The 19,330-nt window shown below is 52.8% G+C and overlaps 1 protein-coding gene across 1 annotated transcript; it reads left to right on the plus strand.

The window, feature by feature from the left end:
- The first annotated feature begins 16,646 nt into the window (after window positions 1-16,646).
- On the plus strand, window positions 16,647-18,551 carry LOC135298336 (serine/threonine-protein kinase pim-1-like). Its single transcript, XM_064415907.1, has 4 exons — window positions 16,647-16,692; window positions 16,882-17,248; window positions 17,867-18,046; window positions 18,302-18,551. The coding sequence occupies exons 2-4, from the start codon at window positions 16,993-16,995 to the stop codon at window positions 18,406-18,408; spliced, it is 543 nt and encodes a 180-aa protein (XP_064271977.1). The 5' UTR covers window positions 16,647-16,692; window positions 16,882-16,992; the 3' UTR covers window positions 18,409-18,551.
- Window positions 18,552-19,330: the final 779 nt, after the last annotated feature.

Consider the following 19,330-nt stretch of genomic DNA (forward strand, 5'->3'; position numbering starts at 1 on the left):
GTTCCTGTGTCCCCCAAGGCCAGAGCCTGGGCCAGGGCTCCTTTACCCGGTTACAAATGAGGGCTTGAGAATGCTGAAAAAATCTCCAGCAAGGGATCAGCAAAAACCCGATTTAATATTAAGCAAGAGCACCACAAAGTTCCTTGGCAAGAGTCCCTCTTGACTGGACACTTCAGGCACAGCAAGGAAACAAAGCAACAACAAAACCAAACCAACTCCAGGCAATCAAACCAGAAATGAACCCAGAACTGTCCCTGTGTGTGTGTGTATGACAAAAGGGCAGTGAGGACAAGCATAAAAAAATACAGCCTAAAAGCTTAACACAGCTCAATCTTAACGGGACTTGACTTACACCTTAACCTTAACTGATACCTTCAACTTCACAATTTAGCAAAAGAACAGCACTTAACAGTATTTAACCTACTTTATAACCTATGACTTTGAAATTTAACATGGGAATTACATTTAACAATATTTAACTCATTAATTATAGTAAACATAACAACAAAAGTATAACTCTTAGCAGCATATAACTTCACTTAGACCTTGTGATTTAACCTCACCTACATGCCTGACTGACTCAGCTATCCAAGGCACTTCAACCCCTCAGAGAGCAGCATTTCTGCCACATTTCCCCAGCACAGGCACTCCTCTGTGCACACAGACACAAAGAGTCAGTGCAAGGCACCTGTGAGAAATTCCCCTGAGGGCAGGAAATGCTCCCTGTGGATGCTTTGGCATCTCCCCAGCCGGTGAAGGGTTGAGCCTGGAGGAGTGGGGGGATCGGCCCAGCTCCCTCGTTGTTCAGGATCCTCGAGTGCAGCAAACGGGAAAGTTCCTGGCTGGGAGAGGCCCCACTCAGAGGGAGTCACTGGCCCAGGAGAGCTCCAAGGGGCTCCTTTTGCAGCGCTGTTTGTAGGGCCCCAAGAGAGGGACTTCAGTCACAGCAATGGTTCATCCTGGCCACACTTGGCATCAACAGCTTTCTTTGGCAGTGTGAGAACAGGGATGTTGTGCCACCGAGGGAACAAAACCAGTTCCCAGGACTGCTCCTCCAGAAACCAGGAGCTGGTTGGGCAGCAGCAGTGCCTGGAGCAGACAGTGTTTGTGCTGAGCTGCAGAGGAGCTGAGCCCAGGGGCTGTTGGCCAAGGCTGAGGCCCAAGGAGCATTTCTGAGCTGGCAGGGCGGCCTGAGAAGGGGAGGGGGGAATGCAGCAGCACAGGGCACATGGAACCAAGGGACCATGGTGACACTGTGGGGCCCTGTGACACCAAGGGACCATTGTGACACTGTGGGGCCCTGTGACACCAAGGGACCATTATGAAACTGTGGCTCCATAGAATCATGGAGAGCACTGTGACATTTCTGGGCCTCATGGAACCAAGGGAACAGTACTGACACTGTGTGGCTCCATGGAATGTAGGGATTGTGGTGACACTGAGAGGACCCATCAAACCAGAGGTCCATTGTTACACCACGGGGCCTCATGGAAGTGTGGAGAACATTATGACACTTTGAGGTGTCATGAAACCAAGAGACCATTGTGATACTGAGAGGCTCCATGGAGCCAAAGGTCCATTGCGACATTGCAAGGCCTCATGGATCCATGGAGGCACCATTAAGAGACTTCACAGCCTCGTGGAACCAAAAGGCCATTTTGACACTGTGTGGCACCATGGAACCAAGGAGACCATTGTGACACCAGTAGGACTCATAGACCATGTCCCATTGTGACACTATGAGGGCCCAGGAAATAATCAAAGCATGGTGACACTGTGAGGCCTTATGGAACCAGTGAGACCATTGTGATCCTGGGGGTCCCCACAGAACCAAGAGGACCATTGTGATACTGTGGGGCCTTGTGAAACCAAGAGGCCTTTGTGGCACTGCTGGGCCACATGGAACCAAAGCTCCAGGGTGACACAGAGGGGACTCACATCATCAGTGGTCCATTGTGTCACTGTGGAGCCAAAGGAGACCATTGTGACACTGTAAACCCCCAGGATTCAAAGGTTCATTGTGACACATCCGGGCTCATGGAACAGAGAAGTCATGTGACATTGTGGGGCCTGGGGAACCACAGAGACCATTGTGATACTACAAGGCCTCATGGAAACATTGGGACCATTGTGACACTGCGGGCCCTTCTGGAACCAAGGGGCCATTGTGACACTATGGGACCCTATTGAACCAAGGTGCCATCGAGGCATTTCAGGGCCCCATAAAACCAAGGAAACACAGAACAGGTCTGGCTGGTTTGGCCTCTCATGGACTGCCTTACTGGTCCAACAGACCTTGGCATTTTGAGGGTCTCTTCTCATCTGCTGCTGAAACACTGGGGCTCTGTGCTTTACTTCCAAATGGAAAAGAACTGTCCTTCTCCTCCAGGCACCCATGCCCAGAATTGAGATTTCACCTCCAAATTTCCTTACATCCTGGGATTGCTCCTGGAGGAATATTGCCAGGACAAGTCTGGCTGACAGCGGTTTCACAAGGGTCACTTCCCAACTGTCCCCAAAACACTGGGGAAGGCTCCATGCTTTCCTTCCTATGGGAAAAAGCTGTCCTGCTTCTCCAGGCACCCATGGCTGAGACTGGGCTTCCACCTCCAAAACTCCCTAAATCCAAAGACTCCTCCCAGACAAATCTGCCATTGCTTACAAGTCTAGCTGGCCTTGGCCTAGTGAGGCTCTCACCTGCCTTCCAAACACTGGGGCTCTGTGCTTTCCTTCCTATGGAAAAGAACTGTCCTTCTTGGCCAGGTGTCCACAGCCAGAATTGGGATTTCACCTCCAACATTGCCTATTGTGAGAGACTGGAGGAGATTGTTGGCTGGAAACATTTCATGTGTGCTGAAGGAAGGGGCAGGTCCAGCCTTGCCCTGCCCTTGAACCCCAGCATTGCCCTGCCCTGCAACCCCAATCCCTCCAGAGCCTCTATCCCAGCCCAGCAGTGGCTGCCAGTCCCTGGCACAGCACAGGCAATGCTCCACAGCCACCTCTGGAGCCCCCCAGCCCAGCTCCTGAGTGACCGAATGAGCCCCAGTCCCACCTGGGGGAAGGGCCCAGGAAGACTAAGGGGAATATAAGGCTGACCACAATGCAAGCACACATCTTGACCCTACCTCCTCTTGGAATTTCCATCTGAACACTGCTGGAATCCAGGAGGTTGTAGCTCTGTGTGTGCTTCTCTGAATCTATTTTTTTGTTACTGTTGTTTATTATTATCTCTCAATTGCTCCCAGTGAATTCTACCTGGATATTTTCAATAAGTTTTCCAGAGTTTGACCAATGCAGAGTTCCAGTGGGGATGTTTCAGAGGCTCTTCCTTCTGTTCACACAATCCTGAAATCAGATAGTCCAATGCTCTTGGTGCAACCAAATATCCATTGTCTTTCCTCAGGAATGGACTGTGGGATCTTGGCTCAGAAAAAGTCATTAGTATTGTTGATGAATTCAGTCCTTAAGCTGTTACAGTGCAACAAGTTCACTGAACTATTATCTTTGTTGTATTCATGTAACAGTGTCTAAAGTCATAGTCTTGGCTGAAATATCAACCCTGACATAAGTTTCTGTTGCAAAGACCCACAGATGTTAATTTGTTTACCTGTTCTAAATAATAGAAATTCTTTCAGTTCTAGGCTGTGAATAAAACAAGTCTTGAAAAACAGTTACTGAACGTGGTTTTAATTATTATTATTTAGGGTCAGGTTATCCTCCAACAAGGGCTTAAGCTGAACTAACCTTCTCTACCGACAGTAACTCAAGCAATTTGAATAATTGCATAGATGCTTTTCACAATCACCCACTCCAAGATGAAAAGGTTCAGCCTTCTCTGCGTGATGTCTGTATCAGCCATCTGACACAGAAAGGAGCCTCTCTGAATCACACAGGATCAATCTGAGTGTGCTGCCCTTGCAGCAAATGGGAGCTTTGGATCAGAATGGCCATACTATGCCAAATTGAGAAAAACCCCAAACTCTCTGTGTGTGCTGAGTGTGCTGGGTAGAAAAGGTGGATGTTCAGTGGTAGCTGCTGCTAAAGCAAAGGTTCTCTTCATTGCTTCTGCTGACCTCTCATATGGCACCTACCCCCTACAAGAAAACTGTGTCAATTAGCCCATTTAACCATCTGAATGGCAGCCTTGGAACTCCAGATCTGTCTCTGTTTAAATACCCCTGCCAGGCAGAAGAGCAGAAACCTATGTTTGCTCTCACTTCCCTTTGTAATTTGGTCTCCTTTTTTTGTGCTCTTACGATGGTACAGGCTATCCCACAATCCGTAATGGGCAGGGAGAATAGAAGTTAATATTTTCACAATAAACCCTTTTCTCCCATTCTTTTAAAGAAGCCTGCATAGTTGAATGGAGTCACTTTCTTGGCTGGTAGTAATGGATTCGAATGGTGAGGAGTATGGAATGAGCTGCCGAACTCTGTACATCACTGCAGATTTGTCTTTGGGAGCCAGTTGGCTGGCAAACTAACCCTGTCACATAATTATTGGCTGAAAATATCCAATCAAGTAGAGATCATTCTCAGGAATGTGATGTCCCAGCATCTTCTCAACATCAAAGATGAGTGTGGGTCCCAGGATTCAATGACTCCAGGATTCCACTAACCTAGCACTCTGGGATTCCATGGCTCTATGACCCCATGGATGGATTTGAGGACTGTCTCCAAGGCAAGGAGGGAATGTTGGTGCCAGCGGGAGGGGCTGCAGTGCAGGGGCACCAACAGCTGAGAGGCAACTGCTGCTGCTGCTGCTGCTTGTGGGGGTGCTGCTGGCAGTGGCAGTGTCCTGGTGCGGCTGAGCATTGCCATCTGCAGCCTGCGAGCTCCTGGGAGCTCAGGGCAGAGCCCACTGACCCAGTTTGACACTGCAGTTGAGGAGGACACGGAGAACGGAAAGTGTGCCCATGGAGTGGTTCAGAGCTGTGGGAAGGAGGAGGGAGTGAGGATGAATCCCCTGCCCAAGGCTGCCAAGGAAAGGGCTTTGGGAGGGAAAGGAAGCCTTGACCTGACACTAAGCCCTTCAAGGGCCCAGTTGCCCACGTTGAGCAGGATTTCATCAGGCTTTGTCTCAAGACAGTGGCAGGGTCAGAAGTGGTGGGAGCAGCTGGAAAGCAGGGCCGTGTATTCCCTCTCTCCAGCCCATTTGGGAACATCTGGGCAAGGTCTCCATTGTCTGCCTGCAGCCAGCTTGGGGGGCCCTTCCTCTCCTCCTCCTGCTTGGGGGAGCGGGCTTGGTTTCCTCTGTCATCTGCAATGCTGAGCTTCTCTCTCCTCAAACCTGGCTGTTCAGCATTTGTGTCCCTGTGTCTCATACCTTCCTCCCCTTCCTCCTCACCACGAGCTCATGGAGCCTCTCTGGGCAGCTGGACTTGGAACTTGCAGCAGCAGGCGTGCCCTGAGGAGCACCTCTGGCCTCCAGCCTTTCTGCAGGGCTACCCAGAGCTTTCCTCCCAGTGGAGAGCCTCTTTCCTTTCTCTTCCCAAGGCAATACAGTCTGGAACTTGGCTCTTTCCTCCTTTCTTTCTCTTTCAAGGAAGGATCAGCCATGGCTGAAGGAATCTTCCTTAGGTAACTGGTGCTGATGGCCATTGTCAGCATCAATCAGCCCTCTGGAAAGAATGGAATTCCTCCCGAGGGAGACAAAGAAATTGTCCAGAGGATGAAGGAGCGGGAGGTGATCTGATCCTTCGGCAGCACCAGCTGCACCTGGAGAAGGAAATGGCAGACCTGGAAGCCAGGCAGGAGTCTCTGGCATGGCCTCTGTGGGAACTGGAGAGAAAGATCCAATGGCACACATGCACAGTGATTTGCTTGGTTGTCTCTGCCATGTTCATGATCTGGAGGCAGTGTAGGAATGGAGGGGAGAACAGAGAAGAAGAGACTGGCCCAGGGCTCCTGGGGAAAGCCTGGAAAGGAGTGGCCTTCCTGACAAAGCCCTTTGTGCTGCTCAGGGCAATTTGCATCTCAATGGACAGAACTGGACAATATCTTCCGGTATTTGCAGATAGACTTGTTGAATTACCTCTTAAATTACGTCATTCCAGTAAGAAAAACTTGGTGCTTGAAATTCCTTAAGTTCCTTAGGTTAAGAATTTCTTTATTTCTCTGTATTGGTTGTTAAATATACTGTACTGATTGCTATGATCTCTATATTGATTGTTAGAAATTCTCCATATTGTTAGAAATACTCTGTACTGATTGTTAGAAATACTTTGTATTGATTGCTGTAATCTCTGTATTGATTGTTAGAAATACTCTCTGTATTGACTGTTAGAAGTACTCTCTGTATTGATTGTTAGAAACAATCTCTGTTTTCAATGTTATAAATACTAGACTTCCATTAATAAGATAAGATTTAGGCAAAGGAATAAACTTTTCAGAATTGTTTGTTTGCAACCAGATGACTTCCTGTTATCTTTAGCCTCTGGCATTCTCCTTGCACAGTGTGTTCCCCTTACAGGCTGAAATACAAACAGCACAGAAGTAGAGACCCTGTGTGCAAAACAAAACTAAGGGTGTGTGCTCCTCTAAATGGACAGACATTCATGGGAGGATGTTTCAGGAAGAGGCTGTGGACATGGTGGCTGGAAAGGAGGGAAGGAACAGTTTAGCATGAGCTTTCCTTCAGCAAGAGGGGAGGCACGCAGAGGAGTTTGTTTCAAGTGAAGTCTGACGCTGTCATCCAGTGCTGGCAAGAAGGGTAGAGCAGAGAAGCTGAGCAAAGGGCCTCAGTGTGTTTAGTGCTGATGTTTGGACTTCAATGATGAGGACAAAACCTTCCTAAACAGAACATTAAATCCCAAACCCATAGAACACTGAACAGGTGCATCATTGCACTCGTGAGTCAGGCAGGGATGGGGTGCGACTTCTTTTGTTGCTGAGTAGCGAGTTGATTAAAAGAGGCTTCAAACAAGCGTGGCAAACAGGTGTGGCATGGCTCAGAGGGTGTGGCATGTCAGTGTGTGAGCAAACAAGGATGTGGCATGGCTCTGAGAGTGTGGCATGTCAGTGTGTGAGCAAACAGGGGTGTGGCACGGCTCTGAGAGTGTGGCACAGCAGTGTGTGGGCAAACAGGAGTGTGGCACAGCTCTGAGAGTGTGGCACGGCAGTGTGTGGGCAAACGGGCATGGCACATCTCTGAGAGTGTGGCACAGCAGTTTGTGGGCAAATGGGTGTGGCACGGCTCTGAGAGCGTGGCACGGCAGCTTGCGAGGCAGCTCATGCATGCAGGGCAAGCAGGCAGTGTAGCATCCCATGAACTCTCCCATTTCAGCCAATTCCGAAGTCCTCGGCCCTGGCAATGGCAGTAACTACTTACCATAGAGGTGGTCCTGCTGGGGGAAAAGACAGATTCCCCATTGGACTTCTGTCTCACGGATTCCTGGTTTCTCCTTGCCCTGTCCCCTCATTGGTTGGATACCCCTGGCTGTGCCCTTTCCCCTGGAGACCAAACCCCTCTGCTCTGCCCTTAGCTCCACCCTCCACCCCTTCCCCTTCTTAAGCTGCCTGCTCCACGTGGTTGTTCTCTTTTCATCTGGGTTCCTTGTAGCCACATGTGATACTCTGCTGGAATAAAACCTTGCAAAAAGAGCCTTTCAAGCCTCTATTGCTGAGCCAGCTGTGGTGAGTGTTGAGTGGGGGCTTGACTGTATTGCCTGAATGTTAATTCAACCTGCTTTTCTACAGCAGAGGTTTGTTGGGAGCAGATAGTAGGCAGCAGCACCCACCATTCTAACAACTGCATTTTTAAGGCAGGGTTGCACGTTTTCTTGCTAGTAAGTTTTACTGTGTGTTGTTTGCAGTGTTTCTGTTGGTTGGTTGGTTTTGGGATTTCTGGTAGTAATGGTTTTTATGTGATCGAAAACTGCAGTTAGTAAAAGTGTATGTAACCAGATGGAGCCCTCCAAAAAGGATCCATCTCTCCAAACCCATTCCTGTGTGGAGTGTTTGAGCTTGTCAGTTGTTTCAGGGGGTGTTGGAAGAAATCTGCCTGTGGTGTGAAGATGTGAACAATCTCCTTTCATTGGTCACTGAGCTTAGAGAGGAAGTTGAAAGACTAAGGGAGTATCAGGAAAAGGGAAAGGGAAATAGATTGGTGGAGTTCGGCCCTTCCATCCTTAAGGGAGGCCCACCAAAGACCAAAGGACTCCTATGCCTCCCACTGTATAGAAGAATGCTTGGTAGATGAAGGGGAGTGGAAATGGGTCCCTGCTCGGGGAAGTATTAATAAAAACTCCTCCTGATCCCCATCCGTTAGTCAGGTGCCACTTCAGAACATGTATGAACCCCTGGATCTAGAGAGTCAGACTTAAAAGAAAATTATCTGCCTCCCAATTATGATTCATCTGTGAGAAGGATCACCACTTTTAATATCAAAAAGAGAAGAAGAGTAGTCGTAGTGGGTGACTCCATCCTGATGGGAGCAGAGGGCCCCATATATTGACCAGACCCACCCCACAGAGAGGTCTGCTGCCTCCCTGGGGTCCGGGTACAGGATATCACTGAGAGACTGCCTGGGCTGATTCAGCCTGCTGATTATTACCCACTGCTGATACTCCAGGCTGGCAGTGATGAGATTGAAAAGAGGAGTGTCAGGACAATTAAAAGGGACTTTAGGGCACTGGAACAAGTGGTTGATAGGACAGGGGCACAGGCAGTCTTTTCCTCAGTCCCTTTGGTGGCTAAGAAGAACAGTGAAAGGAATAGGAGAGCTCAAATTATTAACAAGTGGCTTAAGGGTTGGTGTTACCAACAGAAGTTTGGATTCTTTAATCATGCGGCAACTTTTACAGCATCAGGCTCCATCTTTCTGTTAAGGGCAGAAGAATTTTAGCTCATGAACTGGCAGAAATTGTTGAGAGGGCTTTAAACTAGGATTGAAGGGGGAAGGGGATGCTGTTGGGCTGTCTGGAAGCAGGCCCAAGGGTGGTAAGCCTGAGTTAGGGGTGAAATCAGCAGCCCAGCTGATGTGCATGGATACCAGTGCATGCAGCATGGGTAACAAACAGGAAGAGCTGGAGGCCATGGTCCAACAGCAGAGCTATGATGTAATTGCCATTACAGAAACATTGTGGAATGACTCACATGGCTGGAGTGCTGCACTGGATGGCTACAAGCTCTTTAGGAGAGATGGGAAAGGGAGAAGAGGTGGAGGGGTGCCCCTTTATGTTAGGGAGGCTTTGGACACCACAGGTATTGAAACTAATGATGATGAAGATGAATGCATCTGGGTGAGAATTAGAGGGAATACCAACAAGGCTGACATCCTACTGGGAGTCTGTTATCGTCCACCCTGCCAAGAAGAAGTGGTGGACAACTCATTCTATAAGCAGCTAGAGAATGTTTCAGGCTCATCAGCCCTTGTTGTTGTAGGTGACTTTAACATCTGCTGGGAACTCAATACAGTAGAAAGAAAGGCAGTCCAGGAAATTTTTAGAGTGTGTGGAGGACAACCTTTTGTCACAGCTGGTGGGTGGGCCCATCAGGGGAGGGACTGTGTTAGATCTTTTTGTTTTCCAATAGAGATGGGCTGGTGGGAGATGTGGTGGTTAAAGGCTGCTTGGGGCAGAGTGATCATGAAATTACAGACTTTTTGATATTTGGTGAAATGAGAAGGAATGTCAGTAAGACTCTTACACTGGACTTCCGGAGACTTTGGCTTCTCAGGAGACTTATTCAGAAAGTTCCTTGGGAAGCAGCCCTTAAAAACAAAGGAGTTCGGGAAAGGTGGGCGTGCTTCAAAACGGAAATCTTGAGGGCACAGGAACCAACTGAAAGTTTCTCTTCATGGCAAACAGACCATGGTTGAACAGGATACAATTTAATAACAATCACACTCTTTCCTGAGCTATGTGCAACGTCCCAGCAGTGTCTGATGAGTCCACCATCCACAAGTGATTTCCATACTAGAATTAATTTCAGAAAAACGTATTTCTGTGATAGATATAAACACAATTAGGTTCTTGTATCAGGATGCTCCCACCAGGCCCCCGGGTGCAGAGGCCGGCTCAGTGTTCTCCATCACCTCCTCACTGGCACTGCTCTGGGCTGGGATGAGGAGCCCCTCAGCCTTCCCTGCTCTGGGCTGGACAAGCCCAGCTCCCTCAGCCTCTTCCCACAGCCCAAGGCTTCCAGCCCCACCTTGGAGGCCCTTCCCTAACCCTGCTCCAGCTGCCAGACATCTTTCCTGCCCTGGGCAACCCAAATCAGGCCACAGTGACCTGGGTCATCCACGTCCTTCATGTCCTGGTCACACAGCCCTGGCCCCTTGTCCCCATGTCAGGCTCTGGGCTGGTTCCTGTGCAACATCCTTTGCTGGAGGCTGTGGCTCCAGGTGGAGTGGGGGGATACCGGGGGACAGGGACCCTGCTGGGCATGAACAGCATTGGACTTGTTGGGAGAAACTGTGAGGGGGAGCTGGGGTGGAGTGAGCAACCCAGTGACCTCACACAGCCCTCCTGGGATGCCACACAGCCCCTCTGGGATGTCACAGCGCATTCTTAGATGTCACACAGGTGGTCTTTGATGTCACAGCTGACTCTGTGATGTCATAGTCTTCTCTGTGATGTCAGACCTCTGCCCTGTGATGTCACAGCTAGTTCTGTGATGTCACAGAGGCAGTCTATGATGTCATAGTTCTTGATAACCTCACCTAACGCACTCTGTGATGTCATAGCCCATTCTGTCACCTCATGTTACCAGATGATCAATTGCCTACAGCAGGTGAGCTCACACCTGGAGCTTGTTCTCCAAAACCCCAGGCCTATGGAAACCACACAATGCCCATTGTGTGAGAAGGGGAACTGGAAGTTCACCAGCCTCAGTGTCCTGCCAGCTCAGCCAGGCCCACTGGAACATTGGGGTCCACAACCACCAGGGACCACCAGAGAGACTCCTAGGACAGAAGAACACATGGGTAAAGGGGAGAAGTATGTTAATGATTTTGGGGAAATTATTATCATATGTGTGTTTAGTCCAGGGCAATCAATGAATATGTGTGCAAAATACAGAATATAAACAGAAACTTTCCTGTGCTCAGCATGCACAGCTTTGGGAGAAGCTATGCTCTGTGCATCTGGCTGAATAAAGAATGCTGCTTCTTAGTGCTACAGTGGTGTTAAGGAGTCTTCTGTTTTACCAAATTGTTGGCAACACTCCTACTGCCAAGGGGAGCTCTGTCTCCTGCTGTTCACAAACAGAGAAGGGCTGGTGGCAGATGTGGGGTTGGAGGCTGCCTGGGGCACCGTGACCATGAAATAATCAAGTTTTCAATGTTCTGTGAAAGAAGGAGGGACAGCAACAAAACTTCTGCACTGGAATTAGGAAGGGCAGACTTTGTCCTCTTTAGGATGCTGATTTGGGGAGTACGGAATCAGGTACTGATTTTTTAAGAGAAACAACCCTTAAAACAAAGGGGTCCAGGAAGGAGAGAGACATTTCAAGAAAATAATCTTAAAGGAGTAGGAGCAGCCTGTCCCAGTGTGGCAAAAGTTGAGTTAGTGAGGAAAATGACTGGCCTGGCTACCCATGGAGCTTTTATGGCAACTCAAAGCAAAAAATTACTTAAAACTCAGGAAGTGTCCAAAGATGATGTTAGGTTACAGAAAAAGAAAAGTGGAGAGGTGATGACTCAGTTAGAACTTCATGTGGTCGCTTTTCTATTAAAAAAAAAACAACAGTTTTTGTAAAAAAACTAAATGGCAAAAGGAGGGATAAGGAGAACCTCTACGTTTTATTGGACACAGTAGAGAATAAAATAACTAAAGATAAGGAAAAAAACTGAGCTCCTTAACATCTTGTTTATCTCAGTTTTCAATATTAGGACAGATTGTCCTCAGGACAAGTGTTCTCCTGAGTTGGTGGATGAGCACAGGGAGCAGAACAGGCCCCTGGAATCCAGGAGGAAGCAGCTGGGGACCTGCTCAGCCACTCAGGTGCTCACATGTGTATGGGTTCAGATAGGATCGACCCTAGGGCAATGAGGAAGCTGGTGGATGATCTCCCCAAGCTGCTCTCCATCATTTACCATCAGTCCTGGCTCAGCAGGGAGGTCCCAGAGGAGTGGAGGTGCCAGTGTGAGCCCATCCCCAAGAAGGGCTGGAAAGAGGATCTGGGGAACTCCAGACCTGTCAGCCTGACCTTGCTGCCTGGCAAGGTTATGGAACAGATCACCTTGAGATCCAGCACAGGGCACTCACAGGATGGCCAAGGGATCAGAGCCAGCCAGCATGGATTTCAATATCTGCACCAATGATCTGCATGCGGGGACTGAGTCCAGCATCAGCAAATTTGCAGATGACACCAAGCTGGGTGCGAGTGTGGATGTGATGGAGGGTAGGAGGCCTCTGCAAAGGGACCTGGACAGGCTGGATCCAGGGCAGAAATCCAACAAGGTGAGCTTTAACAAGACTAAGTGCCGGGTCCTGCACTTTGGCCACAACAACCCCTGCAGCGCTACAGGCTGGGGACAGAGTGGCTGGACAGCAGCCAGGCAGAAAGGGACCTGCAGGGACGGATGGACAGCAGGCTGGACATGAGGCAGCAGTGTGCCCAGGTGGCCAAGAAGGCCAATGGCTCCTGGCCTGGATCAGGAATGGTGTGGCCAGCAGGAGCAGGGCAGTGATTCTTCCCCTGTACTCAGCAATGGTGAGTCCACACCTTGAGTGCTGTGTCCAGTTCTGGGCCCCCCAATTTGGGAAGGACATGGAGGGGCTGGAACATGTCCAGAAAATGGCAACCAGGCTGGAGAGGGGTCTCCAGAACGAGTCCTGTGAGGAGTGGCTGAGGGAGCAGGGGTTGTTTATCCTGGAGAAGAGGAGGCTCAGAGAGACAAGGCGGTGTCAGGGCACAGGCTGGACTTGATGATCTCCAAGGCCTTTTCCAACCTTGCTGATTCTGGGATTCTCTGAAACCACCCTTGGAGCAGTTGCACGATGAGCCCTGGGCCTCCTCTTCAGAAGCTCCAGCAGCCCAGGTGCCTCAGCTTCTCCTGCCAGCCCCAAAGCCCATTCTGTCAGTCCTGCAGAGCCTCTGCAGCTCCTCCTCATTGCCCAGAACAGGGAGCCCCACAGGCAGACACTGCAGCCCAGATGTGCCCCCCTGGCCTGTGGTGCCTCTGGCAAGGGAGCAGCACCAGGCACTGCAGGAGCCTGCAGACAATTCCTGCAGCACTTGGAGGATGATCCTGCACCCCAAGGGACGTTCCCATGGTGCCAAGTCAGGAACTGCAATGGGGAGTGGGGCCAGAGAGGAAAGGGCAAACAGGAATGGGCTTTTTGCAGGGGAGGGGACAGGGCTGGGCAATAGGAAGAAATCTGGATCATGGATGGGTAAAGAAAGCAAAGGTGAAACCAAGGAAATGCTGAGGGCAGTTTGGGGCTGGCTGCCAGGCAGCCCTGGCTCTGAGCAACAGGGTCTGCAGTGGGACAGGAAACTCCCAGCTGATGGGAACAAACTGTCTGACTGACTGCAGAGGACAGGACAAAGCTGAGTGCTTTCCCTGGTGTCCCCCAGCCCTTGCTGGCCCCAGGGGCTGATGGCATTTGTGCTCCCTCAGGTTCATGTCCCCACAGCAGCAGCATGGGGGTGCTCCCACCTGCTCTGTGCAATGCAAACAGGGGCTCCTGAGCCAGTGCTGCCGTGGCTGTGCCTGCAAGGATGGGGCAGCTGTGTGAGCTGGGGGAGAGGCCAGAGCTGCAGAGGGGGGATGTTGTTGGCAGCTCCATGAGGATGCTCTGGGACGCTGCCCTGGGCTGTGCAGCGCACTGGGGATGGATCAGCCCCTGCTCTGCTGCTCCTTCCCGTCTCCCCCAGGGCCCTTGCAGAGCCCCAGCCATGCTGTTTGCCCCCAGCCTGCCCACGGCCACCCTGGGGCTGCTCACCCTGGGGCTTTTCTGTGCTGAGCATTGGCCTGGCCGTGTTCTTGAGAGACCCTGGGCAAGGAGCCTGGAGCCCCCAGGGCCTGGCCTGAGGCGTCAGCGCTGCCCCAGCAGTGCCCATGGCCTGTCCCTGCTGCAGCCCCGGCACTGCCACCCCCAGGACTGTGCCCGGCCCCGAGAGCACTCAGGCCCTGCAGCAACACCAGGGCCACCAGGGCAGCGGGGCAGGGCCACGGCAGCAGCACTGGCAACACCAAGTGCTGCTGCTGCTGCTGCTGGGCACAGCTGCTGTGCCAGCACTGATCTGCCCCAGCTCTGCACACAGACATTGCTGCTGCAGCTCCAGAGAAGGCAACAAAAGGGCATCTCTGCAGAAAACTCTGCTGGGAGATTCTTAATTCCTTTAAAGCCACTGAGAGCACAGCTCCTCATTGTCACAGTCAGTGGCCACAGGGAAGATGGAGAGAAACAAAGTCAGAAATGACAGAAACACTGGTCTAGCTTTAGGAAGAATATTAAAAAAAAAAAAAAAAAAGACAGGGAAATCAAAGAACCAAACCAACAGAACTATCAAAGATTAGTTTTGTTACAAGTGATTTGCAGAAATTGGCAATCAGTTTAATGCTTCCTAAGATGTCCAGTCATCAGTCTCCACACTGCGGCCTTGAGCTCCTGGTTCCTCAGGCTGTAGATGAGGGGATTCAGGGCTGGAGGCAACAACGAGTACAGAACTGACACTGCCAGATCCAGGGATGGGGCGGAAATGGAGGAGGGTTTCAGGCAGGGAAATACTGCACTGCTGAGAAATGCATTTCTCCTGCATTTTTCCTTTTCATTTTCTTTCAGTCATCTCCTGAGAGGTCCAGTTTGTTCTGGGGCTTTTCATGAACTGATTGTACACTTGATTTAGATGGAGACTGTAGAATTGATTTCAGATGTAGCAGAATCTGAACTGAACACAGAAACAAACTCCTTCTGTCAGCCCATTTTCATCTTCTAGATCACTTTCAAGATGTCCTTGGGGGTGTTGGAATGATGATCACACAGCTCTCCACTTCTGGCTGCAGGCTCTGGAGATTGTTTCTCTGCATTCAGTCAGGCTTGCATTCCCTAAGAGTTCTTGGTAGCCTGTCATGTTTTCTTAGGGTAGAACAGTAACAATGAAAACATTACCAATGACACAACTGCCCAGCCCACAAGGAAAAGAAAAGAACAAGCTGCAAAATTCTTCAAATATTTGTCCTGCTTTGCTGCAAGTGTTGTGCTGCACACACAGTGTGGAAAGCTGCAGTTGGTGGCACACCTTGTGACAGAAGCTGCACCTCGTTCTCCAGGCAAGGTTCTTGGAAAAAGCATAGAGGACTGAGGAGAAGATTCTGGAAAAACTGAAAGAGCTTTTAAGAAATTAAATGAAAATTGAAACAATTCAAGACGTTTTTCTCTATTTATTTTATGCTCCCCTTTTCCATCTTGCACTAGTTGTCCATCCCATTAATTCCAAACAGATCTCACTGCTAAGATCCATGAGTTGGCAAGTTTTAGACATTTTAAGATACCATGACCTACACACAGTTTGGCTTCCCCTGTTTTTCTTGGAAATCAATGCTGGAGAGGTAAGCGCAGTGCTTGGGTCAGGTACAAATTCTGCATTCAGGGAATGCGCTCTGGGAGTGTTTGACCCTCAGCAGGGACAATGCACAGCAGGGACCGAGGGGATTCCTGAGCCACTGTGCAGGAGTCCAGACTCTGGCTCTTGGCTGAACTCGGCAAAGTTCCCGTGTTTGCAGAGGCTCAGGGGCTGCCCTCGGGGAACGTGGGGCTCGGGGCGGGGGCGACCGGGCAACGGACAAACGGACACGGGGACAAACAGCCCCGGAGCTTCAGTTGCAGCAGAGGCAGCGGCGGCGGCAGCTGCAGCGGCAGCGACAGAAGCAACAGAAGATTCCCTTCTCCTCTCCCTCTCCCGCTGTCCCGCTCCTCTCCCGCTCTCCCTTTCCCGGTCTCCCCTCCTCTCCCCGCCTCCCTCTCCCCGTGCCGGGCTGGGCCATGTCCCCGGCCCGCCCCCGGCCCCGGGCGGGGCTGCCCCGTGCCCGCCCCCGGCCGTCCCGCCGCCGCCTGGCCTCAGCCCGGCTCTGGCCGTGCTGGCGCTAGCGCTGCTGGGCGGGCGTCAATGCCTGGGGCTGGGGCGGCATCGCCGGCTTTTGGCTCCGCCTGGCCCGAGCCCGGCCACGGCCCCGAGCCCGGCCCCGAGCCCGCCCCCGAGCCCGCCCCCGGCGCCGGCTCCTCCCGGGCCCCGCGGAGGACACAGGCGGCGCGGCCGCTCCCGCCGCCTCCGCTGCGGTTGCTCGGCCCCAGCTCCGCCGCTCGGCAGCGCGGCCCCCGGCCCCGAGCCGCCGCTGTCCCGTTGGAGGGAGCGAACGCCGGGGGATGGCCGGGCCGGGGCGGGTGAGGGGCGCTCGGGGGCCGTTGCTGGCCCCGGGCCGAGCGCTGACAGCCGCGTCCCGCCCGCAGGGAAGGCGCAGGAGGCCCTGCAGGAGCGGTACCTGCTGGGCTCGCTGCTGGGGCGCGGCGGATTCGGCAGCGTCTGGTCGGCAACGCGGCTCTCGGACGGCGCCCCGGTGAGCGGCGGGGCCGGCGGCGGGCGCAGGAGGAGGGGGCGGAGGAGGAGGAGCAGGGAGGAGGAGGCGCAGGGAGGAGGATGGGGCTGGGCAGGGCAGGCAGGAGCTGAGCCCTGTTCTGCGCTTGGCTTGCAGGTGGCCATCAAAAGGGTGCCACGGAACCGCGTCCATCACTGGGGTGAGCTGGTGAGTGAGCGAGGTGCTGTGCTGGGCAGGGATGAGCCGAGGCCCGGCAGGGTGGAAGCCACCGGGACGCCTCGAAGGAGAGCGGGCGTGGGGCCAGCACAGGACGCAGAGCATCCCGGGCTGGCTGAGGGGTTGCCCAGCCCTGGCACAGCATCAGCCCCCACTGACTGCATTGTGCTCCTCCTGCAGCCCGACGGCACCAGCGCATCCCTGGAGATTGTCCTGCTGGCAAAGGTGTCCAATGGCTTCCCTGGTGTGGTCCAGCTGCTGGAGTGGGTTGAGCTCCCCAACGACATTGTGATGGTGCTGGAGCGCCTGGAGCACTCTCAGGACCTGCAGCATTTCATTCGGGCACGGGGGTTCCTGTCCGAGGAGGTGGCGCGGCAGCTGTTCCACCAGGTGCTGGAGGCCGTCTGGCACGGCACCAGCTGCAGGGTCCTGCACAGAGACATCAAACCAGGGAACATCCTGGTTGACCTGGCCACCGGGCAAGCCAAATTGATTGATTTTGGCTGTGGCACCTACCTGCAAGAGACAGCCTACATTCATTTTGCAGGTGAGCCCACGCAGGGGTGTGATCCCGGTTCTGGTATCTGATGGCCCAGCATCTCATGGCCCAAGCTGGGTGTGGCAGCAGAGATTCTCCCTTTTGCTGCCCTTCATGGCACGGAGTCTTTAGCCGAGTTGGGTTTGAGAAGGGCTGGGTGGGGAGCCATCTTCCAGCCCTGCTGGCAGCCTTTGCCCACCACTCTTCCCAGGGCTGGGGCTGGGGCAGCCAGCCCAACAAAAACACCCGTGGGTGAGGGTAGCAGAGATGGGGGGGCCTGGAACCTGTGCCCCAGCCAGTTTGGTGTGCAGGCGAGAAAGGGCTTGGGCTGGTCCACTCACCTGGTTTCTTCTGGGTTCATAATGTATTTTGGGGCAATGCAGGCAGGGAGGATGAAGGCATGGTTTTCCCTCAGCACTAAGTGTGTTTCTGTCATGGTTGGTCTTTCCAGGGCTTCTGCTGCCCTCTTCCAACACCAGTGGCTTCTTTTCCAACCGCAAGTGTTGGAAAGAGGGGCAGTGGGTCACCCTGTGTGCCAGTGGGGCAGTCCCTGCATGCCCAGGGATGCTGGGGCCAGGCTCTGGGAGCAGCAGCAGCCCCCTGATGAACTCCATCTGTATTCCATAGGAACACTATCATACAGCCCCCCAGAATGGACCCGCTTTGGCTGGTACCATGGCGAGCCAGCTACCATCTGGTCCCTGGGCATCATGCTGCACCAGATGGTCTGTGGGGAGCACCCTTTCAGGAGGGGCCAGAACATCAGCTGGGACCATCAGCTCTCGCTGCCACAACGGCTCTCTCCAGGTGGATCCTCATCTCTGGGCACGGGGGGAATGCCAGTGCTGGGAGACAGCAGCGGGCTCGGGAGCATCCCGCTCTGGCAGCTGCTGAGGAGGTGGCACATGTCCTGCTCTCCTGCTCTCCTCCAAAACAGGGAACTGATGGGAAAGTTTAGGCCCAGCTCTGAGCACATCCATCATGGCCTGGTCAGGGAATAGTGGGGCAAAGCCAACAGGAGCCTTCTCCAACTGACCGGCGGTTTCTGGTTTCTCTGCCCAGAGTGCCAAGATCTGATCAGGCGGTGTTTATCCATGCTGGACTTGGAAAGGCCCTCATTAGAAGAGGTGTTCTGTCATCCTTGGATGCAGGATATACATCTGCCCTAGAAGAAGGGAGAGAGCCACAGGCACACTGTGCTGCAGGGCCCTGGTAAGTTACAGCTCCACACCTGCCTTGGCCATCAGAAGCAAAGGAACCCAGCCTGTGTCACTGCACCAGGGTCATGGGATGGGAACACGCAGCCCTTGTGCTGGAGCTGAGCTGCTCTGCCTAGCCCTGGTGGCTGTCATCCAAGCAGGTTTTGCTTGTCCTGGTTCCCTGACAGCTGGGGTCCTGGGCAGAGCTCTGACAGCCTGGTCTGAGCCCAGGGAAGGAGAAGGAGCCTCCAGAGAAGCTGTACCAGGTGGGGCTGCTGCTGCTGGGGACAGTGTGGATGACATCAGGGATGACAGCCTCTTCCTGGACCTGGCCACTGGTAAGCTGAAGATGATGGACTTCAATTCTGGCACCTTCTTCAAAGCCTGGCTCCACAGTGAATTTACAGATGAGTCCACATGCAGGGGGATGCTCCCAGATTTGGGCATTGCACAGCCTGGCCAAGAACCAAAGGTTCCCCCCTTTGCTGGGGTGGATGCAGCTGATTGTTCAGTCGGCTGCCCAGCTGCTTTTGGCAGGGCTGGGGGAATGGGCTGGGGTGGGTACAAAATGGGAGTGGACTCCCGGCCCTGCCAACAGCCCCCAGCACCCACCGTGCCCCGGGCTGGGGCTGGGGCTGGGGCAGCCAGCCCGACACAAACAAACCCCCGTGGTGGGTGCAGAGGTGGGACTCCAGAACCTGTGCTGGGGCTGCTTTGCTGTGCAGGCAAGGAAGGGCTTGGGTTGCTCCACTGCCCTTGTTTGCTTTGGGATCACGGTTATTGTGGGGGGCAGTGCAGGGGAAAGGGAGAAAGCCTGGGCTTCCTCACCCATGGCTGTTTTTTTCCCTGGCATGCAGGGGTTGGTGCTTCCTCAAGCCCCTGACAGACATAA

This window comes from Passer domesticus, chromosome 4 (genome assembly GCF_036417665.1).
Source record: "Passer domesticus isolate bPasDom1 chromosome 4, bPasDom1.hap1, whole genome shotgun sequence".
In the NCBI taxonomy this organism is placed as follows: Eukaryota; Metazoa; Chordata; class Aves; order Passeriformes; family Passeridae; genus Passer; species Passer domesticus.